Source organism: Phymastichus coffea, unplaced genomic scaffold, assembly GCF_024137745.1.
Source record: "Phymastichus coffea isolate CEN01 unplaced genomic scaffold, Cenicafe_Pcof_1.1 PCOF00029, whole genome shotgun sequence".
NCBI lineage: Eukaryota > Metazoa > Arthropoda > Insecta > Hymenoptera > Eulophidae > Phymastichus > Phymastichus coffea.
Window position 1 is genome coordinate 3,644,101 of NW_026706840.1, and position 22,605 is coordinate 3,666,705.

Below are 22,605 nucleotides of genomic sequence, written 5' to 3' on the forward strand. Positions count from 1 at the left end.
AACTATTGAAATGATGCAAAAGACCTTCGGAAGCGAGTATATGAGCAAAACACGAATAAAAGAGTGGTATAAACGGTTCAAGGATGGTCGCACTTCTGTCGATAGTGATTCTCGTTCCGGTCGACCTTCGACGATAAAAACCGCAGATAATATTGAGCGGGTGCGACTTGCAATCGAACAAGATGTGCGAGAACTAGAAGAAGATCTTGGGATACCAAAAATTATAATTTCAGAAATTTTAACCGAAAATTTAGGAATAAAACGCGTGTGTGCGAAATTCATCCGAAAATTGCTCACAGCAGAGCAGAAGAACATTCGCTTAGAAATCGCTCTGGACAATCTGGAAATGGTCAATAATGATGATAATGTGCTTAGAAAAGTTATTACAGGTGATAAATTATGGGTTCATGGTTATGATCCTGAAACAAAACAACAATCTTCACAGTGGAAACATTCTGAATCGCCAAGACCAAAAAAAGTACGTCAAAGTCGGAGCAACGTTAAGTCAATGTTGATTGTTTTTTTTGATTGTGAAGGTGTTGTACATCACGAATATGCACCAACAGGTCAGACAATCAATAGCGAATACTACGTTTAAATTTTGAAACGTTTTCGTGATGTAGTAAGAAGAAAATGGCCGCACTTTTGGGAAAGTGGTGACTGGCTTCTCCATCACGATAATGCGCCAGCACATTCATCCAATCTTGTGCAGCAGTTTTTGAGCAAACACAATATCGCATTGCTTCGATAACCTTCATACAGTTCCGACATAGTTCCTTATGACTTTTGGCTGTTTCCAAAACTAAAAAAACCACTTAAAGGACACCGATTCGATGACGAAACAACGGTTGAAAACAATGCAACGAGTGTACTTAAGGCTATCCCTAAAAGTGAGTTCCAGGACTGTTTTGAAAAGTGGAAACACGATGGAACCGTGTTATTCAATCAAGTGGGGATTACTTTGAAGGATGCCACCCACCAGATGATAAAGAATAACGCTAGCACGAAAATATAAAGGTAGGCCCGATACTTTCCGGACTGACCTCGTATTACGTTATTTTGTACATCATTTACGTCAGCATTTTTCTCTAAAACTAAATTAACTGTTTTTTAATATACCTGGGATGAAAAAGTATATAATATATGGAAACCGTTGTGGAAAAAACATATTATGATCAAGAGAACGGACGAATGGCTGATATACGTAGTACTTTATGGATTTCCATAGTGTTTTATGATGTTCGATGCATCTTGATGGATTCATAGTCCTCCATTGTTCCTTATGGTACTCCAAAGGCTTCCACGGTCTTATATAGTATTTTATACTGTGTCATAGTGTTTTATAATGTTTTATGGTGTTTCACGGATTTCTATGCATTCATGGTTCTTCGTGGTTTCTCATGTACTCCATGGGTGTTCATGATATTAATCATGTTTTATGGTGTTCCACGGATCTTGATGAATTCCTGATTTTCCACGGTTCCCCATGAGATTGCCTGGTATTTTATGGTTATTAAATGTGTTCTACGGATCACGATGGATTTATAGTTCTCCATTATTCCTAATAGTACTCCATGGTGTTTTATAATGTTCAATGGTGTTTCACGAATCTCGATGGAGTTGTGGTTCTTCATGGTAGCTCACTCGATGGGGTTGTTTGCACTCGAGGCACACATTATTAAAGGTATCGGTAGTAGTGACGAGTGTACGCGTATCGGTTTTCTGAGCCTTCGAAGGATGAAAGGTACCGCTCTCCCCTGCCTTCCTTTTTGGGAAGCGTCTGGTGTTGGGAAGGTAGCTCATCTCGTGTAATTTAAAGATAGTGTCTTGAATGAAATTGTACAAATCTTCTAGTTTGGACATTTCGTCGCTCTATAAGCGATCCCTCCACCGAGACGTCACACTAGTCGGTAAGCTACGCTCGAGAATACGAATCGCAACTTCATCACCGGACCTAACGCCAAGCGATTCTAATAATTTTACGCGTTGACGCATAGTGTACACAAGCTCGGCCAGCAAGTCTGGCTTCGCTTCAGTCACTCTTTGTAAGTTCAGGATAGCATCGATGTGTTCCGAAATAAACACCCGCTTTTGGTCGTATGCACGGCAAAGCGCTTCCCACGCGAGAGGGTAATCAGTTTCGCTCGGTCGGAATTCCTTGATAACCTCGGCGGCTAATCCCTGTACCGCGGTTTTGAGTTGCGTATGTTTTACATACGCGCTGATCTCGCCGCGTTCATGTACTAACGTTTGGAAGCTATTCTTCCACGAAATCCAATTTTCGTGTCTACCGTCGAGGGTGGGGACTGGCACGGCAGGAAGCTTAGGCAAATCACACCTTTCGGTAAGAGTAACGTGAGTCGCGTTTAACGCAGTTGAGTTCGCGAGAGGTTCCGAGGGAGCCTTCATCTTTTCGAATCTACTAGCTAAATCGTAATAAGTTGATTGGATTTCCGCGAATGCGTGGATTCGGGGATGGTCAGCTTGAAGGGAAGTCAATTCTTGATGATTATGCATATATTCGGTGAACAAGGGTTGAATGATGCGCAAACGCAAGCCTACATTCGTCACATCGGGAGATTCTGAATTTAAATACGCCTTTAGAGCTGACATTGCGTCCTCTAACGCGTTGCCCTTTTGCGTGATGCGCAGAATACGCTTCTCAGCTTCGCTCGCCATTGTAGCGTTACGATTTAGATTTTGAATACAAAAGCTGAGCAGCGCTTATGCTGCGATAGCGAATTTCGAATTCACCTTTAAACCGAAAAAGAGAGAAAAGATTAATTTTCACGAAAGGAGATTTGAATTAGACGTTGAACAGAATGAATAAATAGTTGATCGCGCGATGCAATTAATTAAATTATTCAAATTATACGCCGAAGCAATAATATATATATGTATATATGTGCACATGCTGTTAAGCCGACACTTGCATTGAGTGTTACGTTGTGACGTTCTAATAAATGCTAGCCAAACGTCAGTATAAAGAAGTAGAATTGAAAAGTAGTTAGTTAGTTTATTTATTTACAACTTATATGTTACATTTGGTTTACATTTCTTATATTACTATTTGTGTCTCGTATCCAGTTTGTGTAGTTGATTATGTATGTGTTTTGTGTGTGTGTGTGTGAGTGCGCGCGTGCGTGTGTGTGTGTGTTGTGTAAATATGTGCATTTGTAGGTGTGTCTGCAACTCTTGTGTCCCTGTCTTCTGCGCCTGCCTGTTCCTCTTTTCTTCTCATTTTTCTTCTGATTAATCTTCTCTTCCTCTTTCTTTCTCCAAGATGTGCCTTTTCCGCTCTTCTGTTTTTTTTCTCTTTCTTGCATATTTTCTTTTCAGCTTTTCCTTTATTACTTTCTTTTGCCTTTTCATCTTTGCCTTTTCTTTGCTTTTGCTCTTCTTCTTGCTAATCATTTCATCTATCTTTCTCCTTATTAAGGCTTTGACACCTTTTTCTTGTTTCCTATTGCTCCCTCTGCCTTTCCTTTCCTCAACCTCACTTATTTTTCCTTAGTATCTTATGATTTGTCTTCTAGTTTACCTTTTTCTTTCTCTTCTTCGATTCTTCTTCTTTTCCATTTTGCTCCATCCTCCAATACTTGGTTCCTCTCACTTGTTTAGTTGCTGTTACTTGTGTCTTGTGTGTGTGTGTGCATGTGTATGTTTATGTTTGCGCGTATGTTCGTGTTTTGTGTGTATGTGTGTGTATGTATGTGTGTGTAGATGTGTCTGCGAGTCTTGCTTCTCTGTCTTCTGTTTCCGTCTCTCCTTAGGGTCTTGCAGCTTCGTCTTCTTGCTTTTCTTTTTCTTTCTTCTCTTCGTTTCTTCTTCTTTTCCATTTTATCTCCATCATCCACGCTATCTTTTCTTTGCTTCCTATTATTATTTTTTCCCATTCTTCCCCTTCCTTTCTGCTTTTTTCACATTTTTCTACCATGTGCTTCCAATTTTCTTCCTCTTTCATACACATTCTGCATCTCTTATTTTCTTCTTTTTACCAATACCTGCTTCCTCTCGTTTCATTACCTAACCTAAACCTTTCCCTTATTTGTAGGCCTTTTATTCTTCCCTCTCACTGAATTTCCTTTAACCTATACCTTTTCATTTCTTCTTTCAGCTCTTTCCACTCGTTTATGTATCTTGATTTTTCTAGTTTTTCTTCTAGTTCCTTTTCATCTTTTTTCTTTAGCTCATCTCTTATTTCTGCCCAAAACTCTTCCCTCATTTCATCTCCCTCTTCCCTCTCTCTGTATATTTTACTTTTTTCCAGGCTTTCCTCTCTCTCCTCCTTCTTACCCTTTTTATCTTTTTCATTTCTTTCCTTTTTCTTTAATTCTCTCCATGCTTCTTTTTTTATTGAGCCATCTCTTTCTTCTTTTATTTTGTTTTCATACTTTATTGCTCTTTCTAATGCTGCTTCTTTCATTTCTTGTCTTCCTGTTTCCCATCGTATTAGGTAACTTGGCGTGTTTCTATCTACACCTAATACCCACTTTATATATTGTAGTTGTAGTCTCTCTATATCCACATATCTCTTCCATCCCCAGATTTCTGCTCCATACATAATCACGCTTTTCGCCAGAGCATCAAACAGGTTCATCCTTAGCTCCCAGTTTTCTCTAAATAGCTTTTCTCCTAGCCCCCCATAGCTTTCCGAGTCCCATATTTATTTTCCCTTCTACCTTCTTTATCTGCTTTTTATTTCCGTTACTTCTGCTTATCACATATCCCAAATAGTTGTACTCTTTCACCATCTCTATCTTCTCACCTTCCCATTCGAATTCTTCTTCCTTCCCCCTTCCTCCTCTCCTGCATTTCATCATCTTTGATTTTCCTACATTTAACTCTAATCCCCTTTCTTCCAGGTATCTTTTTAATTTTTTCAGCATTGCTTTCATTCCACTTTCACTCTTTGCTATCATCACTATATCATCTGCGTATCCTAATGTCCATATTTTCTTCCTTCCTATCACTACTCCTCCTTCCTACACCTGCTTGATCTTCACTTCCAGGTCGGCGAAGGCAAGATTAAATAGCGTGGTGCTCAAAGGGTACCCTTGCCTTACGCCTTTGTAAGTCTCAAACTCCCCAATTATTCCTCCTCCAACTTTTACCTTACTCCCTGTTTTCTTGTATATTTCTTCTATTCTTTTCCTAATTTTTCTATTTATCCCTTTTTCTTTCATTGTTTCCCATATTTTCTTCCTCTTTATTTTATCAAAAGCGGCCTTCATGTCTGCAAAGAATACGAACAGTTTTCCTCCTTTTTCCCTTATTTCCTTTCCTATTATTGTTTTTAATATATATATTGCGTCCATTGTTCCTCTTTTCTTCCTAAATCCCATCTGCGTATCACTTAGCGTTTCTTTAGCTTCTAGTTCTCTTTCCAACTTTTTGCTCAGTATTTCCGCATATATTTTATATCCCGTATCCATCAGCGGTATTCCTCTATAGTTTCCTACTTCTTCTTTCCTTTCTTTCTTATATATTGGTACTATTATTCCCTTCCTCCATTCTTCCGGATATCCTTCTCCGTTCCATATTCCGTTTAAGCATTTTGTCATATCTTTTATCAAGCCTTCCGTGTCTTCCACCCACGCTTCATTTGCTATACCATCTTCTCCTGTCGCCTTTTTCTTTTTCATTTTTCTTCTTACCTCTTTTACTTCTCTTTCTTTAATTTCTTCACCTTTCTCTCCTTCGCTGTCTTCGGTTTCTTCCCCTTTGCTTTCTTCCTTTTTTTTCTCTCCCAATTGTTCCTTGAAGTGCTTTATCCATTCTTTTTTTCCTATATTTTCATCTAATCCATTTCTTTTCTTCCTATTGCCATTCACTTTATCCCAGAATTTTCTTCTCGTCTTATCTTTTCTTATTTCTTCTGCCGCTCTTTTCCCTTCATCTTCTTTTGCTTTTCTTATTTCCTCTCTGTATTCTCTCTTTGCTTCTAAGTATTTGCCTCTGTCTCCTTCCCCTTTTCTTACCTTATTTAACTCTGCCATCACCCTATCCCTTTTTGCCTTACATTCTTTTCTCCACCAGCTTTTTTTTGATCCTTTTTTTCCTTATCTTCTTTTTTACAACTGCGTTCTTCACTCTATTTTTTATATCTTTCCATTTTTCTGTTCCCTCTATTGCGTCTATCCATCTATGATACTCCCTTATACCTTCTTCGCTCCAGTCGTCTATCATTCTTTCTTCCTCTTCTTTTGTTTCTTCCGCTATTCTGTCTCCCAATTCCACCTCTATTGGTAAGTGGTCCGACTTTACCCTCTCCTTTATTTAAACCCTTTTTATCGCCTCATCACCTTCCTCGTTACCTACTACATAGTCTATCGTTGACATTCCTCTCGCTCCTATATATGTTATTTCTCCCTCTTCATCTCCTTCTTTTTTCCCATTCGTTATCACTAAGCCCATTTCTCCTAGCCATTATATCATTTCTTCTCCCTCTGCGTTTAACACTTTATCCTTGGCCTTTATTTCCTCTAGGTTTTCTTCTGTCTTCCATTCCCTTCCTCCGTTTCCTGTTCTTGCGTTGAAGTCTCCTCCTATAATTATTGTTTTTCCTCTGTTCTTCTCTATCTCTTCGCTTAGGTATTTATAGTTTTCCTTCTTCTCGTGTTGCATATACACCGATGCTATAATGTCCTCAAATTATTTTTGTTCAAATAATTAACTTTATCTAGAGTAATGGTATGTTCCTTATTCAGTACTGGCTGAACATACTTTTTATCTACTAGAAAAGTTAGCAATGTCTTGCGTTGTTCAAAATACGATTTGTTCTCGTATTTAACGTATTTGACTTTTCTTTCTTTTATTGGCGCACCAATAGTTGTGATTTTGTTTGTATCTTTTGGCCTGCCTCGCGTTACATGAGTATTTATTCCTTCAGCCATTTCATCCAAAATCGAATCAGATAACACGGCCGCTAATATCAAGGGTCGCGTTAGCGACCTGCGACATGAATGGCCGAAGGCGCGGACGCGACACGATATACACGATAGGTTTTGTATCTAACGTTTTTTATTTGCGTCTATATAAAATAAATGGCATTTATTTTATGCAAAAGTCAATTCAACCGACTTTATTTAACCCCCTAAAGAATTTAAATCATTAAAAAATTTTTTTTATGCATTCTATAACGTTTGAGTCTATCTCGCGTTATCAAAACAATAGTTCGGACTCTTTGTATTGAATTCGCAATCGCGTCTCCGAGAAAAGCAAGAAGTTGACACGCGTGTAATTGTCTCGAAATGCAATTGAGAGTGATCGCATCTATCTGACAGCGTCGCAACCACTACTCAACTTAATTTCTCAACAGCAAATGTATTTTAGGTAGGAAGATATCTAAGGCTGCTTTTTTCTCATGAGAGAGATAGTCTCATGAGTTGAGCGCTTAGATATCTGTAGGATAGGAGTTTGGCAAGCTAACCACTCAATAAGAAATTTATCTCAGGAAATTACTGAAGCTTTATTTCTCTAACAGTACTCGCGCTGCTAAGCAAGGTAGGATAGTGAGTCCTCTTGCCGCGGCGACGAGCGAATTTATACTTGCGAATTGGGCTCCTTTCTACGCTTGGTAGCCCCTACAACGCTATTTTCGAAATTGATACAAACTTTGCACATGTTTTGTCGCAAAATGGCTCGATCGAAATTGCAATCTTATGATTTAAAAAATCAAATATGAAAAGACGAATTTTTTAACATAAATCGCTTCTCGAGGAAAAATCGCCTTCTAAAGTTATAAGTTATACAATTCAATGATTAAATTACGTCAATTTTACAATAAATTTATGGAAAATTTTTACATGAAAAAATCGCTTGTAATTAGAGGAACGTTATTTAAGTTAAAAATGATTAATGTAGCTGTCTAATTTTGAATGATAATTAAAAAACGGATTTGAAAATTTCTTTTTTAACGATTTAAAAATCAATAAATTAGTTACAATCATAATCATTAATTTTACAAATACGTACGATCGATTCGCTATCTAACAGTGCAATTTTAATTGTTTAAAAAAATTATAAATTTTTTATTTATTGATAACTTAGTGAATAATTAGTTATCGAAGTGTCAAATTCTTGCTTTTCTGTTTCAATGCGTCGAGGTTGTAATCGCATACTCGAAATAACAATATAATTGTTTATTGCAAAATAACTAACAATATTAACTTGTAGATTAAATTTGACTAACAAATATCGACATGAGAGTTATAATAACATGAAATTCAAGATCAGCGCATCAAATTAACTAAAAAATACTTTAGTGTATTCGAAAAACTTTATAATTGTCGATTTTCTATTGTAAACAATAAATTTTCCCACGGTCGTGACGTCACGCTCCTTATATGGTAATGTTTTCGCAGAGTTGCCCTAACACATTTGTTTATAATAACATAAATAATGATAATTTGTTTTATTAGAACCTAACATAATGAAAATTTTTATAACATAATTAGTTTTTATCATCTATTGTTCTGTAAATAAAATTTTTTTATGAATAACGCTGAAATAACTGTGCGAAAATAGACGGTGAAGATTTGACAAAAACTTTAATGTTCAAAATGCGCTCCGCCTTGAAAAATACATGCTTAAACTCTTCTTTGGAAATTATCAACAACTCTTCTAATTTCTACTGCCTGCAGCGACCGAATTGCTTCCGTGATTCTGCCAATCATATTGGCTCTCGTTGTCGGACATTCTTGGTAAATGTTCGAAATACTGTGCGCATGTGCGCGGGCACTCATCACGCCATCTTCACTTTGCTGCACTGCCGTCCTAACTAGTGCTGCATTCCAGCTGTGCCCTCGCTGCGACGCGGAGCTCTGCAACTTCCTTTTTTTATTCATTTTGCTATTTTTCACCTTTTTGAGTTGTGACTTACTTTGTAATAATAATTAGAGACTGCTATAACATTAGAATAAATCATTTGTATAGTTTCATTTATATATTGTAACGAGCCGGCTCGTTAAGGGAAAAATCAACTTAATAGAGGGCCAGCGCGTGTCGTGCGCGGGCCAGCTGCGCAGAAAACCGTGCGCGAGCGGAGAGAACAGAGAGAGGACCGTGAGGGGTGGGGGTAGGCGCGAGCGACATTCACGTGTGAACCGGCTTATCGAGAGGATCAGTAAAAAGAAAGGAAACTGGGAATTAGAAGAAAAGAGAGCTAAGGAGTGCAAAAGTACGAGGATTGGAAACTGGATCCAATAGGTGCATCAAGTTAAGTGCGCCAAGAGTGAGTGCCGTCGCCCAAGTCACGAAAGCTTCAACGAGTGCTGAAGGAATTCGAGGAGAGAGAAGAAAGCACCTCCAGGGCGACGAAAGCCAGCGCACAGGGCCGGCAACCGAAGAGTTGATAGAGGTTTTGCGCGGGACTACAACGAGAAGGAGTGAGTAATCTCATCGGCGTACAATTATCTGCGAGAAGATTATGTTTTATTAAGCGTGCGAGGATCGGTCCGTTTATACCTCTCTCTCTCTCTCCCTCGCGGTAAAACCTAGCGTATCATCGTTGCGCGACGCAGCGACGCATCACTGAGTAAAGCTCTCGGCCTCTTTCTCTACGGGATGTAAGCAAACCGCTAGACGAATAAAAGGTGTCTGCAATTAATCGGCCGCCTTGTTTACTGACGTGGGCAGAAGCACACGTATCTCCTCTGCCCAGCTATCCGAACCCACCGACTCCCCCGCGCAAGCAGTACGTCGAGCACGCATCCGACGAAGCAGTCGGCACCACAGCCGGGAGGTAAGTCTTCCTCCAACGAAGCGGCGGTTAGCTTCGTAACGTGGGAGTGACGGTGACTTATTTTGTTAACGAGCACCGATTTATTATTTAGGTAAATCATAACCGTTACAATATATCTAATTAAAAGTGTTTGTTGTTCCGATCTATCCTAATATTCCAACAGGTTATCGGCCCTGCCACGCTTCCGCTGCGCAGCAAAAATTATAAATCATAGAGGTATGTTAAAAATTATTAATGTGAGCTGAAAAGAATTCACCTGAGCAACACGAGCTCGCGATAAATAACAAACAAAAGCAAAGTGAGCTAATAAGCACACGGAAAGTGTCGCATTCTGAGTACGCAAAGTATCCGAAGAACAAATATTTTTTATTTATCACTTAGTAAGTCGTAGACTAATAAAAATATCGAGCGCGTAATCATTAGAAAAGAAACGGCATAATATATTAGAGCGAATTAATAAGAGAGGGCTGGAATTCTAGAGTAAATTTACGACATGAATAAAATTGCAGAATAGTGCGGTTTTTCTGTCGCGTTTTTCTTTTTATCGTGCAGTGGCGTAAAGGCATAGCTCGGATCAAGGTTAAAAGTAACAACGTAAATACAGAGAAACAGCAACATTAGATTTCTCGCGAGTGACATAGCTTTGTTCGTGAATTAAACGCAATTGAAAGTCGGTATCATGAGTGACAGTTGAACAAAGGGCTCGACGCCATGACACCCGGCTAAAACACGAGGCAACAAGAAAGCGCGCGATAAAAGAGTAGCATCGCGCATGCGCTAAACGAATAGTATAACGGTAGTGAACGCGCGCGCTACTAAGGTGTGTTCACAACGGTACTCATGACACAACCTAAGGTCTGCTGCAACTTTGGAGTGAATTGTCAAATACCAGACAGTGACCCGGTATGGGACTGCCTGCGTACATGACATGTACTACGATGAAGCTAATGTAGATCAAAATAAAACTAATACCATATGCAAAATAAAATTAAATACACATAATATCAACATTTAATATTTATAAATATAACACTAATATATATATATATATATATATATATATATATATATATATATATATATATATATATATATATATATATATATATATTCTAATTGGGCACTTTGGGCATTTTTTTAACTTTCATAGATACGACATTTTACTACATAGATAGATATATTGTGAACCGAATATTAATGGAAAATTATCTGTTTTACTATCTATGGTTATTTAAGTGATCTATGGTAACTTTTGTATCCGAATGTCAGATTAAGCAGAAAAAATCTTTCCAAACTGCCGCTATTAATGTCGTCTTATAAAGTGAGATTTTGTTTCTTGGAAGGTTTTGAATGAAATACAATTATTTTCCAGAACATAAAAAACTGTTTTTAAGCATCAAATGGTAAAACAGACATCCACCGATACCCTACGTGTATTTTAATCAGCGGAAATATACATTATAAAACGCATAAAAAAACCGTATTGTACAAGCTATAAAATACTGTATAAATTTCAAACAAACAAAAACGTAAATTATACGTTCACGTAAAATTAGTTTTTCTATCCGCGGCTTTCGTTGGGCGTCCGTAGTGATATTACGGATATCTTATTTCATAGACTTACAGAGGGACTGCAAGAGATCACATTGAAGTTTCGCAAATGTGCTGCGCAGTAGCTCTATACTACATATGCGCACCTACTTTAATCCAGTCCTAATTATATTATTCTTTGATCGAGGCGCTGCCTAATACGAGAATTGAGAATTTTTTCATTTAACTAATTATTAGGGCTTTTCTACACTGCGGTAATGTGACTGTGATGTAATGCGATTTGCTATAGTTCTGTGTGATTTTTACAATCTTGAAACATTGGAAATAAGCACATCACAGTCACATCACCTCGATGGAACGGACCTCCCCCGGTACAGCCTGCAAATTAATGCAAAAAAAAATATTTAGACGTGTAAACCCATAGTTTTTTAATTGCCCAATTCAACTGCGTTATTTATTTAATTTGCCCACTTTCACTTTACTTACAAAAATTAATAATTATATCCGGTATCACTACAAATTTCAAGCGTCAATATCTCGATAATTAAGTAATATTTCTTAATTTCTGAAAATGCAAAAAATTGCCCTTAAGTTGATTTAATTTGCCCAATCGATTGCAATGACAATTAATAAATTTTTCATTTGAAAAATATTGAAAATCTAAAGTATGTGTACGATTCGCGCATTGCGCATGCGCAGTCAAATTAAGGGTATCTCATCGGATTTGATAATGCCACTATCATTACCTATAAAAAAACGTAACTAATCATAAAATATTTTTCTTTATTATATGTATACGATTTTTAACTATTTTTTCCACTAGAATAAAGGTCATTTTATTTGATTTGAAAATTATTACAGAAGAGTTTCATTGGACAGTGACTTATGAGGTTAATTAATGTTCTTATTTTATAGAATTAGAATAATTATAATTTAATAGCTACATATTTAGACATTGGTTTCTCTTATAAAAAATACCATTCAATATGATATGAAAAATAGCGGCGTTGTCAAATATTTCCGGTATGATACAGACTTGATTTCATTGCGCCTGCGCAATACGAGAATCGTATAAATGCTATAGCTATTTAATAATTATCACATGAAAAATTGATGAATTATCATTGCAATCAACTAGGCAAATTAAATCATCTCAAGGGCAATTTTTTGCATTTTCAGGAATTAAAAAGTATTACTTAATTATCGAGATATTAATGCTTGAAGTTTGCAGTGATACCGGACATAATTATTAATTTTTGTAAGTAAAGTGAAAGTGGTCAAATAAAATAAATAACGCAGTTGAATTGGGCAATTGAAAAACTGTGGGTTTATATGTCTAAATACTTTTTTTGCATTAATTTACAGGCTGGACCGGGGGAGATATGGAAAGGCCCTTAACATTATATCGACACAGATGAGACAAAAATCTTACTGATTCGCCACGGTGTAAGAAGATAGGTGATCTACCTTTACACCCTAAGCTAATTGTGTCTTAGTTATGTTTTGTACCGGTAGGTGGCGAAATATTAAAGTACGTAGATGAAATAGCGGCTATTTGTTTATGTTTTCGTTCCTTTCATCTTTTTATTATAATTTTATAAGGCTAGATCGAATTTTGCGATAATACCCAACCACCAATATATTATATACAACTTTATGATTTTGATTAATAAAAAATTCAAGACTCAATAAAGTGTCAAATCCTTTCAATTTAAGATAAGTAACCACATAATTACTAGTGCCTTCACTCTAGTTACATTTTCTGAGAGTAGGCGTGTTCGCAGCGAATAGTTCTTTTTATGTTACACAACGTTGATTCGTTGCTCACTGGAATAATTAAATAATAAAATAATCAATTTTGTATAATAAATAAAATTTATCAACTTAGCAAATCAACGCTGTAAAAAATAAAAAATAATTCTACATTAACAAATTAAACATTAACATATAATAATCAAAAATTAACAAATGGTCAAAACTAACAGACTTATTCTCAGAAAAAGTAACCATATGAAATTTTTCGGTTTTTTTATATCAAGTGGCATTGTCTGGTGTCATTGGCTTAAGCTTTAACGACATTACATGAATGAAACAAATGTCTCGTTGGATAACCTCATCAAATTTCAAAGGTAGTTTTGATAATGGTGACTTATTTTTTTGCAAAAATATCACCTTTATCTTTTCATTTTTCATTCAACTTTTCCATTTCAGACACTCGTGACGAACACGGAAAATCTCTTGACATGGAGTCAAAGTCACAAACTAATATGAATAAGAAAAATTTCAGATCTCAATCTAAACCTAATCATATTAGAAGACTTAATTATTCCAATGATAGCTCTGAATTAGAAGATGTTACATCAGGCTCAGAGTATCAACCTGAAAATGAATCTAGTTCTAGCGATGAGAACTCTGATTCTGACTTTGAAGAGTACATTGATCAATCTGGCAATGAATCTAGTTCTAATGATTCTATATCAACAAAATCATACCAAAATATTAATATCAAAAAGAGAAAGAGAAATGAAAAAGTTTATTATCCAGAAAGTGAATCAGTTACTGAAGACTTATACGTGGAAGTCAATGATATAGAACAGCAGAAGAATCTAATGAGAAAAAAGTTATCAGAAGATTTTAACAATAATAATGTTGAATATAATTCTACATCTGTTATATTAAAAGATAAATCAAATCTAGATCTTGATACTAGTCATGCAAATAGCAGCTTAGAGCTGACAATAAATTTAAACTCTGTTGGTAAAGTTATGAAGGATTCAAATAAATTGTTATTCGATAGCAAAAGTGGAATAAAAAAGAACTCATGTTACTATTGTACAAAAAAGAAACTTAAAACAAAAAATAACAAAATTAAATCTCAGTTTGCAAATTTAAACGATCACTATGAAAAAGCACACAAAAATGAAGATTTGATCATAAAACTAAAAAAGTATGCCAGAACTGCACGTGTCAAAGGACAACCATTGAATGATGATCAAAAAAAAAGAAAACAAATTCTTGAATTACTCACAAGTAAAGCTAATCACCTCAATAACATAAATGCACAAGAAGTATCTGAAATAGTAGTTGTACGAAGACCCCGTGAAAATTCTGGATATACAATTAAAAACTATGGAACATGCTACAAATGTTTCAAGATGCTATCCTTAACTTCAATTCATAAACATGTTCATACATGTACTGGCCAAAGTTTTATAAAAAAGCATGTTATAAAATCCAGTTCTAGAGCTACACAAGGCAATTATCATGCAATTGCTAAAGCAGATTCTATTGAAATAATATCAAAAATGCGCAATATTAATATAGTTGATGTAATCAGGTATGATGATGCAGTCTTTTTTTGGCTAAATGCTGAGGCTCAAAAATTTGAAACAGCAAGACAGCACCACAAGCAAATTCGAGCCAATCTAAGTAAACTAGGAAACTTTTTAAATATTATCAAAGAAATAAATATCAATATACAAGAATTAAGCGACACATTTCATGAAGATTTTTATGATGATGTGATAGAAGCAATAAAAACAATGGGTAAACCAGACCCAATAACAGGTTTGATGACTGCTCCTTCTTCGGCTCATAACATGTTTTTTCTTATTAATAATGTAGCTTCTGTATATGAGATAATGATAGGAACAAAACAAGAAGTAAAACGAAAACAAGTACAAGCATTTTTAAATAAATTTAAAAAAATGTGGCACAGTTCCATTGGTAACACTATTGCTGAAACTATGGCTATATATAAAAGAAATAATAAAAAAGAATTACCTGATCAAAAAGACATATTCTGCTTGGTGAAATTTTTAGAAAATTATATAAACACAGCACATCAAAATTTAAATAAAGAATATTCACATAAAAGTTATGAAAATCTCAGGGATGCATTGGTGTCCTACTTGCACATAACTAATTGTAGAAGGTCTGGTGAAATTGAAATGTTACGAATAGATGACTTCAGTAAAATTGATTTCAAGGATGATAAATGTCGTATTGAAGTTCGTGGCAAGAGAAAAAAGCCTGTACCAATAGTTTTCAACAAGATGATATACAACTATTTAAAATGTCTGATACGACTAAGACCAAAAGCTCAAATTTTAAAAGATAATCCTTTTGTTTTTGCCACAATCTTAGATGTGAGCAAGAAAAACTTTTCATTTGTATCAGCTTGTAATTTGATGGCCAAATTTGCAGATTTATGTGGGGCTGAGAAGCCAGAGACTTTGAGAGGAACAAGATACCGAATGCAGATGGCTACTGAGAGTTTAAAAAAGGGTATTGATAATCATCAGCTTGAGAAACTCACTGCATTCATGGGACATACTAAAGGAATTCACTGCCAGAACTACAGACAATCAGTTTTAGAACGAGACTTAGAAGTAGCAAATAGTATTAATACAGTTCAGTCTTGTAAGTCAATGGGCAAAGACAAACCTGAGCAGCAAAAAGAAAATCAGTCGACAGAGGCATTATCTGAATCAAATTTATTGGATGAAGCCTGTGATGAATCAGCTCAACAGAATCAAGATCAACATGAATTAAAGAGCAGAGTTTCAGGTCTTAATTCTTCTTCAGGTAATACACAGGTTTCTTAATAAGAATAATATCGATAAGGTGAATTTTTAGGTCAAATTTAATTAACTTTAACTAATTAAATTAAATTAAATCTAATTAAATTGTTAATATGTTATTATTAGCAATATCAAATTTGATTGCACATAGTTATATCAAAATAAAAATTTTTCTTAAACATGCATTTTCATACTATTTATAAAATGTGAAAAACAAACTCAAATTCAATAAAATATTGAAAAATATTACATATAATTGCTATATATAAGTCTATACGTATAGCATATGCAAGTTATTTTTATTCTAGTCATACAGACAAATTTCTGATAACACTGTATAGCCTAATTATAAATAATTTAAGTCTTTTTAAAGAGAAGTTCTTTTAATCTAAATAGCAATTATTTAATATAAAAGAGGAGCAGTTCCTAATTTTTTATATTTTCATGTAATTGACATTGTTTACAGTTTACATTTAATGTAATCATAAGAGCCCAAATATATAAGAAAATCTGCCATAATTTACTCATGTAAATATCTCAATGGACATTCACATAAAATAGGTCAACAGTTTAGTACGTTAAAAACTTTTATTAAGTTATTCAAATATTCAGCTTATGAAGTTAAAGAGCTTACAATAAATTTGAAATATATCAAATCAAGTTTGTTATTTATCAATAATTTAATAAATGAATTTTTAAGACTACGAATGATTACAATAAGATTTTAATTACATAATAAACCAAACTTCCAATACAAGTAATTACAAGAGTGACAAAGTTAGTTCATACTTTTTAAAGTTAATTCAATATTGAAATTTTAACACATCTACTATTAATTACAAAATAAACTGTACTTTCAATGGAAGTTTAGGATATTATGTGATTAAAATTTTATTAAAATTATTTTTACTCTCAGACAATAGTAATTAATGAACTTGTATTTGTGAATACACTTGAAATAACATAGTTTATTAATAATATTTTAAATTATTGTAGGTTCTTAAATAGTTGGTATATTTTATTATAAAAAACTATTCTATAAAAAAGACTAATTATTTATCATCAAACTGATAAAATACACCTGATAAAATTGGTTAAATGAACAAGAGCTATAGTAGCTACGTATTGAAGTTGCTGTTCCTAGGCATATCGATAATTATTTTGCATTATAAAATATCGAATCCGAATAAAGACTTATACACAATGTATTTATTCGAAATTAATGCAGTGATTACACCTATCTGTTGTTCAAGTCCAGTTTCTGTATTAATTAATATAAATCGACGTAAAAAAGCTTAACAAATTGCTCCTACATTTCTCTTTTTAATAAATGAATTACTTCTCCATATAAGTTAATTAACAAAGTTTAATATTTATTATACAATAGATGATACCATCCTTTCAAAATGAATGATACATTTTATAAACTCATGCAATATAATTTTTTAAATAATATAAACAATTTTGGATAATTCTTTATCTTCACCATTAATTATCAAACATTTAATTATCAAAAACATTATATCAATAGATCATATTGCAGTATTTTTCTCGATATACATTTAGATTTTATACTTCAAAAAGTCTAAAATTTTTATAAATATAAGTATGTAAAATAGTTTAAGTATTATCGATGACTAGGTTTTCTATAAAATGCTCTCTAAATAAAATGTTTTGTTTAAACGATTCCCATTACTGCGACCTTGTACAATAGCATCAATATATTAGCATATATGGAGAAACATTGTAATAACAAAAGAAATTTTTGGAGAAAGGGAGCAATTTATTCAGTAGTACGAAATTTATTACATGAGAGTAAAACAAATAATAATTAAAGCAAGTTAAATAGATGCGTCATTTTTTTTGAGAAGGAAATTCGGCAACTCGGATCACATATATTTTTTTTCTTATAATCGATTTCGTGTGGAAACAAATTTTTTGTGCATGTCAAAGTTTGTTTTTTATTGTTATAAAATATATATAGAATATATTTCTGAAATAAAGAAACATTGATTTTTTCTTAAAATTTCACTAGAAATCCAACTTGTATATAATTAAAATAGTTTATCCTCTATTTGACATTTCATTCACAGTAGAACGTATACAGCGATTTTTGATAGGAACCACGTAAGGTGTTTGTGTGCTATTTTTCTATCTCATATCCGTTGAAAAATCATATAACATTGAGCTAGTAATTTTTTTTTATATTTCTATTACATTACATACAGAGTCATGTAGTACAATTGTGTAACACTCGACACTTGAATGTTGCAGTAAACATAGCTTCAGTGAAAGACTCACATGATCTGTACTACAATTTGTACCCTTTCACGCTTACTTACATAGATATTATCCCACAGATTGTTTCGTACGCCCTTGTTTGAGGCTGCTTTTCGTAAGCGCTCAATTATATATGCAAATACAGGTGGGCTCTTGCAATTTGGCAACGAGATTGATAAGGTACGAGCAGATATAACAGCGTGAGTCTACAGCTGACATCTGAATTCAAAAGCTGCTTATACGTTACTACATTCTGAGTTGATTTTTATTCCGTTATACGATATCGGTACCACTATTATCTAGAGCATAGATGCGTGTTTACTGCAACATTTAAGTTCCAAATATTATACAATTGCATGAGTCTCTGCATGTAAGGTATAAAATAACAGGTGAGAAAATTATCAGCACTACGTACCACAGTCTTGCGGCAAATACGAGAGAAAGAGAAATTATACAGATATTCAGAATCGCATACAAACCTCTCATGCGGTACCTCTGTCTTGCAGTTGCTTAATTACTCTTTCTATAAAACGTTACGGTACCATCAGCAAGCACCCTTGTATGTTCTACTGTGAAAGAACAACATAATTATACAATATTATATTTATTCAATCAAATATTGATTATTATCCTCAAAAATCTTTTTAAATACAGTTCCATTTGGAAAACATATACGATGGTGTGAGTCGTCGATTAATGCTTTACTGGAATACTTCCCAAACGCATTGAATAATCAGCACAAAGTACCTTCAGCAGCGGCAATCAAAGCTTTTTTGAAGAAAACCACAGACGAACATTTACGTTTAAGGACAGAGCCGCAAGTACGTTCTTGGATACATACTCAACGTAAAAAGTCACAAAATAACAAAGATTTACCAGATAGAAATCGGGTACCATTATTTATATATTCAAGTTTTTCTGATTATATTGATGCAGGTAAAGTACCTTCAGCTAACACTTGTGCCAAATTTTTAGCTAAGTCACCTTCGAAAGCACATATAAGTATAGACAATATTAAAAAATGGATTGAATTAGCTATTAGGAGAAAATCCTCATAATAATGGCAATCCGTTTCTATCGAGTTACTGTTACTTAGTTCCTTAAGAATAAAAGTTTAAGCATCATTTTATTGATAAAGAAATACTATTATAAAGAGTAATAGATTAATGAGCATATATGCATCCTACCTATTTATTGTTGGCAATTGTGATCAGTCATGAAATGACCTATTTTTGTTTGAAATTGAGTTTGATTATACTTTTATTGCCAAAGAACTTGTAAGTGATTCTATTATTCTATCTTCATATTTCTATTTAGAAATTCTAATCAGTCATTAAATGACCTTTTTTTATTTCATTTTATATTGAATTATGCTTTTACTGTCAAAGAGCTTGTGAGTAATTCTATTATTCTATCTACATACTTCTAATTGGAACTGTCATGAAATGACCATTTTATTTTACTGTTGGAGAATTTCAAATCTTTAATTATATTAAATGAGATTATTCTAAATAGAATATTTTAATAGATATGTAATATCTAATTACAAAATGGTTTTCTTAAATAACTATAATTATTTTATTTTAGAAAAATTATACTATTCTTTTAACTACTTACTGAAGACTTATCATTTATGTACAATTATTAATGTAAAATTAAAAATGTTTATATCAATAAAGTTGTTCGAAATCTAAGATCTTTTTCTTAATTACACAAAAAATCAACCTTAATTTTAATAAAAAAAAATTATTTATATACTTTTATGATTCAAGATTGAAGCTCTTGATACTGATCAACAGAAATTTATTAAACAATGTTAAAATGTCTTTCATATGCACGTATATATATATGTAATTCATGAGAGCGCATACGTCAACAAGCTAGTTCTACGTAGCTCATTCTTTGTTCATCCTTGCGCGCCAGAGAGTGTTTGTCTCCGCAGTTTTGAAACAGAAATAAAAAGTAATTTTGAGGTAAGAGAGAGTGTCTGTTATTCATCGAAAATGCCAGCCCGTCCATCAAACAAGAAAATATAATTTTATTAAATGAAGTCCGTGAGCGGGTAAAATAAATCATAAATAAGTAAGCTATTTGTAAATAAGCAAAACGAACATATAATAAAAACAGTAACTAATACAAAAAATTCGTCGCCTTATATATGTACGCGTTATATTTTTTCTTCATCGACTTATCTGTTTAAAATTCTTTGGGAAAGCGAGCGTTTCAGCCGAATAGGTGACAAAACAAATTATAAGTCAAATGAAAAGAAAAACCACACCATATCGACCGCTCATCAGTCGATACGCAACATGTACTCCAAATAAATGTATTATTAGGTTATCATATTTTCAAAGACCACCTTCAGCATTGGATTCGCTGAACATTAATTTAAATTATCTAGGTCTAGCTTTGGTCTAGAATTTTTATGTCATAAACTATGAGTTTGAGCGACATCAATCTTGGTCAATTTATGATTTAGTTATCGTATTACGAAGATGATTTTCAAAGATTATTATAAAGATGGTATTTGATGACCACTTGTCTAAATCATCTTTCTTAAGTTTGTGTCTGATATCTTAATGCTATAAGTTATAGGCTTTAGGAACATGTAATCTAGATTGATTGACAATATTGTTTGACAGTTTTAAAAACTCCATTTTCTATAATGTAAAATGAAGGACCTATTCTATTTCCAAGTCTATAAAAAATTTTGTAAGCTTTATATAACTATTTATAGAAAGACATTGCAATGAAAACATAAAAATCAGTATAATTGATCGTTCACGCCCGATATAGATGTTCCAACAATTTACCATCATCAAGTAAATAATTTCATCTTCTAAAATGTACAGTGAAATGAAGAATCAAATAGTTAGAAAATTTATGAGGCTAAATTATATAACTATTTATAGCAAATTATTTTGATGAGACAGTTATTTGATGATTTCGATATGATTCATGAATTGTATCTAAATCAATAGTAGTATATTTTAAAATTACTAAAGCTGGTTAAAATAAAATTTTTATTTTATAAAAATATGTATATAATAAAAAATATATTATTTGTTATTTTATTCTAAAAATTAATAAAAGTAAACGTGAAAATATATTCATAACATCGCGTTTGACTTTCAATTTTCATTTTTTAATCAAAACAAATGTATACGATACATTACAAGACACATATTAAACAAGTAATATATAACAAAGTAAAATTGATTAAGTCAGAGCAAGAAAATTTTTAAATTCATTTATCCGATGTATGTTGATAATTATGTTCTATAAAAGAAAACATATTTTTATTATGAAAATAGAAGATTTAACATAGATCTACGAAAAAAATTACTATTAGTATTCAGAATAAATATAATGGATGTTTTTTAAAAGCATGGAAAACGTAATTATGATACATGATGGCGCGTAAATCATATTGAAGAGTACTACTCCGGATTAGGATACACATTACGACTATGCCATACGGTTAGTTCTTATCTCACGCAGGCATTGAAAACTTAATTATTAAGCAAGTTGGTCTATAAATTATATTGAAACGAATCTCACTAGATTAGTAGGACAGTCATTACGATGCTGAACTTAACAATCTTAGAATATCATACAACTGTAGAAAATGTATTTTGATTTCAGAAAATTGTATAATTCTCAGCCTTCGAACTCTTAGTATCTTAGAGATCCTAAAATTTACCTCATATTGCGTCATTCATATCTAATCAAACCACACCGGATTAGCAGGACGCTCATTAAATAAGTCGAAATAATAAATGATTGAATCGTGTTCATGCATTGGATACATAATCATTAAATTGAGGGAACATACACCATACTTAAATGAATCTCAATGAATTATTAGGACAGTTATTATGGCTCTTTACTATAATTATTTACTTGGAAATGCTATCCATTACATAACTTTCTCAATAATATTTACAGTCAAACATACTAGTAAGTTCATAGTTTTATCTAAATAATGAAAAATGAAAAGGTGTTTATTAAATCAATTAACTATTGTGATTTCTTTAATTTATATTATTTCTTAGTTAGTAGACCACAGTTTATTCTGTGGCTTATAATAACAATTTTATTTGAGATTTTTGGTTAATTGCAGATTGTTATATACTATTTTTATTACATACTGAATAAAGAAAATTAATTTGGATAGATGGGGGAACACTAGAAATGGTTATTTCCGGTCTAAATCGATTTCCTGATTTATTATTTTGAGAAATACAAATGATTTCCATGCTAGCTGGAATGGATATATCAAAAATACTTGCAAAAACCGGTTTCATAGGTAATTTATTTTGATTTCGATCTGAAATATTAAAAGCATATTTTATTAGATTTTACTTTTGATTTATGTTATAAACAATATTAATTTTTGATCACAGTTAATTTGTTCATCACAGTTTAATCACGTTAACGTTAAAA

The 22,605-nt window shown here is 33.1% G+C and overlaps 1 protein-coding gene across 1 annotated transcript; it reads left to right on the forward strand.

Annotated features, from left to right (window-relative positions):
- Positions 1-13,539: 13,539 nt before the first annotated feature.
- LOC131663034 (uncharacterized) lies at positions 13,540-15,903 on the forward strand. The gene has a single exon (XM_058933087.1). The coding sequence runs from the start codon at positions 13,540-13,542 to the stop codon at positions 15,901-15,903; it is 2,364 nt and encodes a 787-aa protein (XP_058789070.1).
- Positions 15,904-22,605: the final 6,702 nt, after the last annotated feature.

Bases quoted from the DNA above. Each gene is read 5' to 3' on its own strand.
- LOC131663034 (XM_058933087.1), top strand. From the start codon at position 13,540: ATGGAGTCAAAGTCACAAACTAATATGAATAAGAAAAATTTCAGATCT.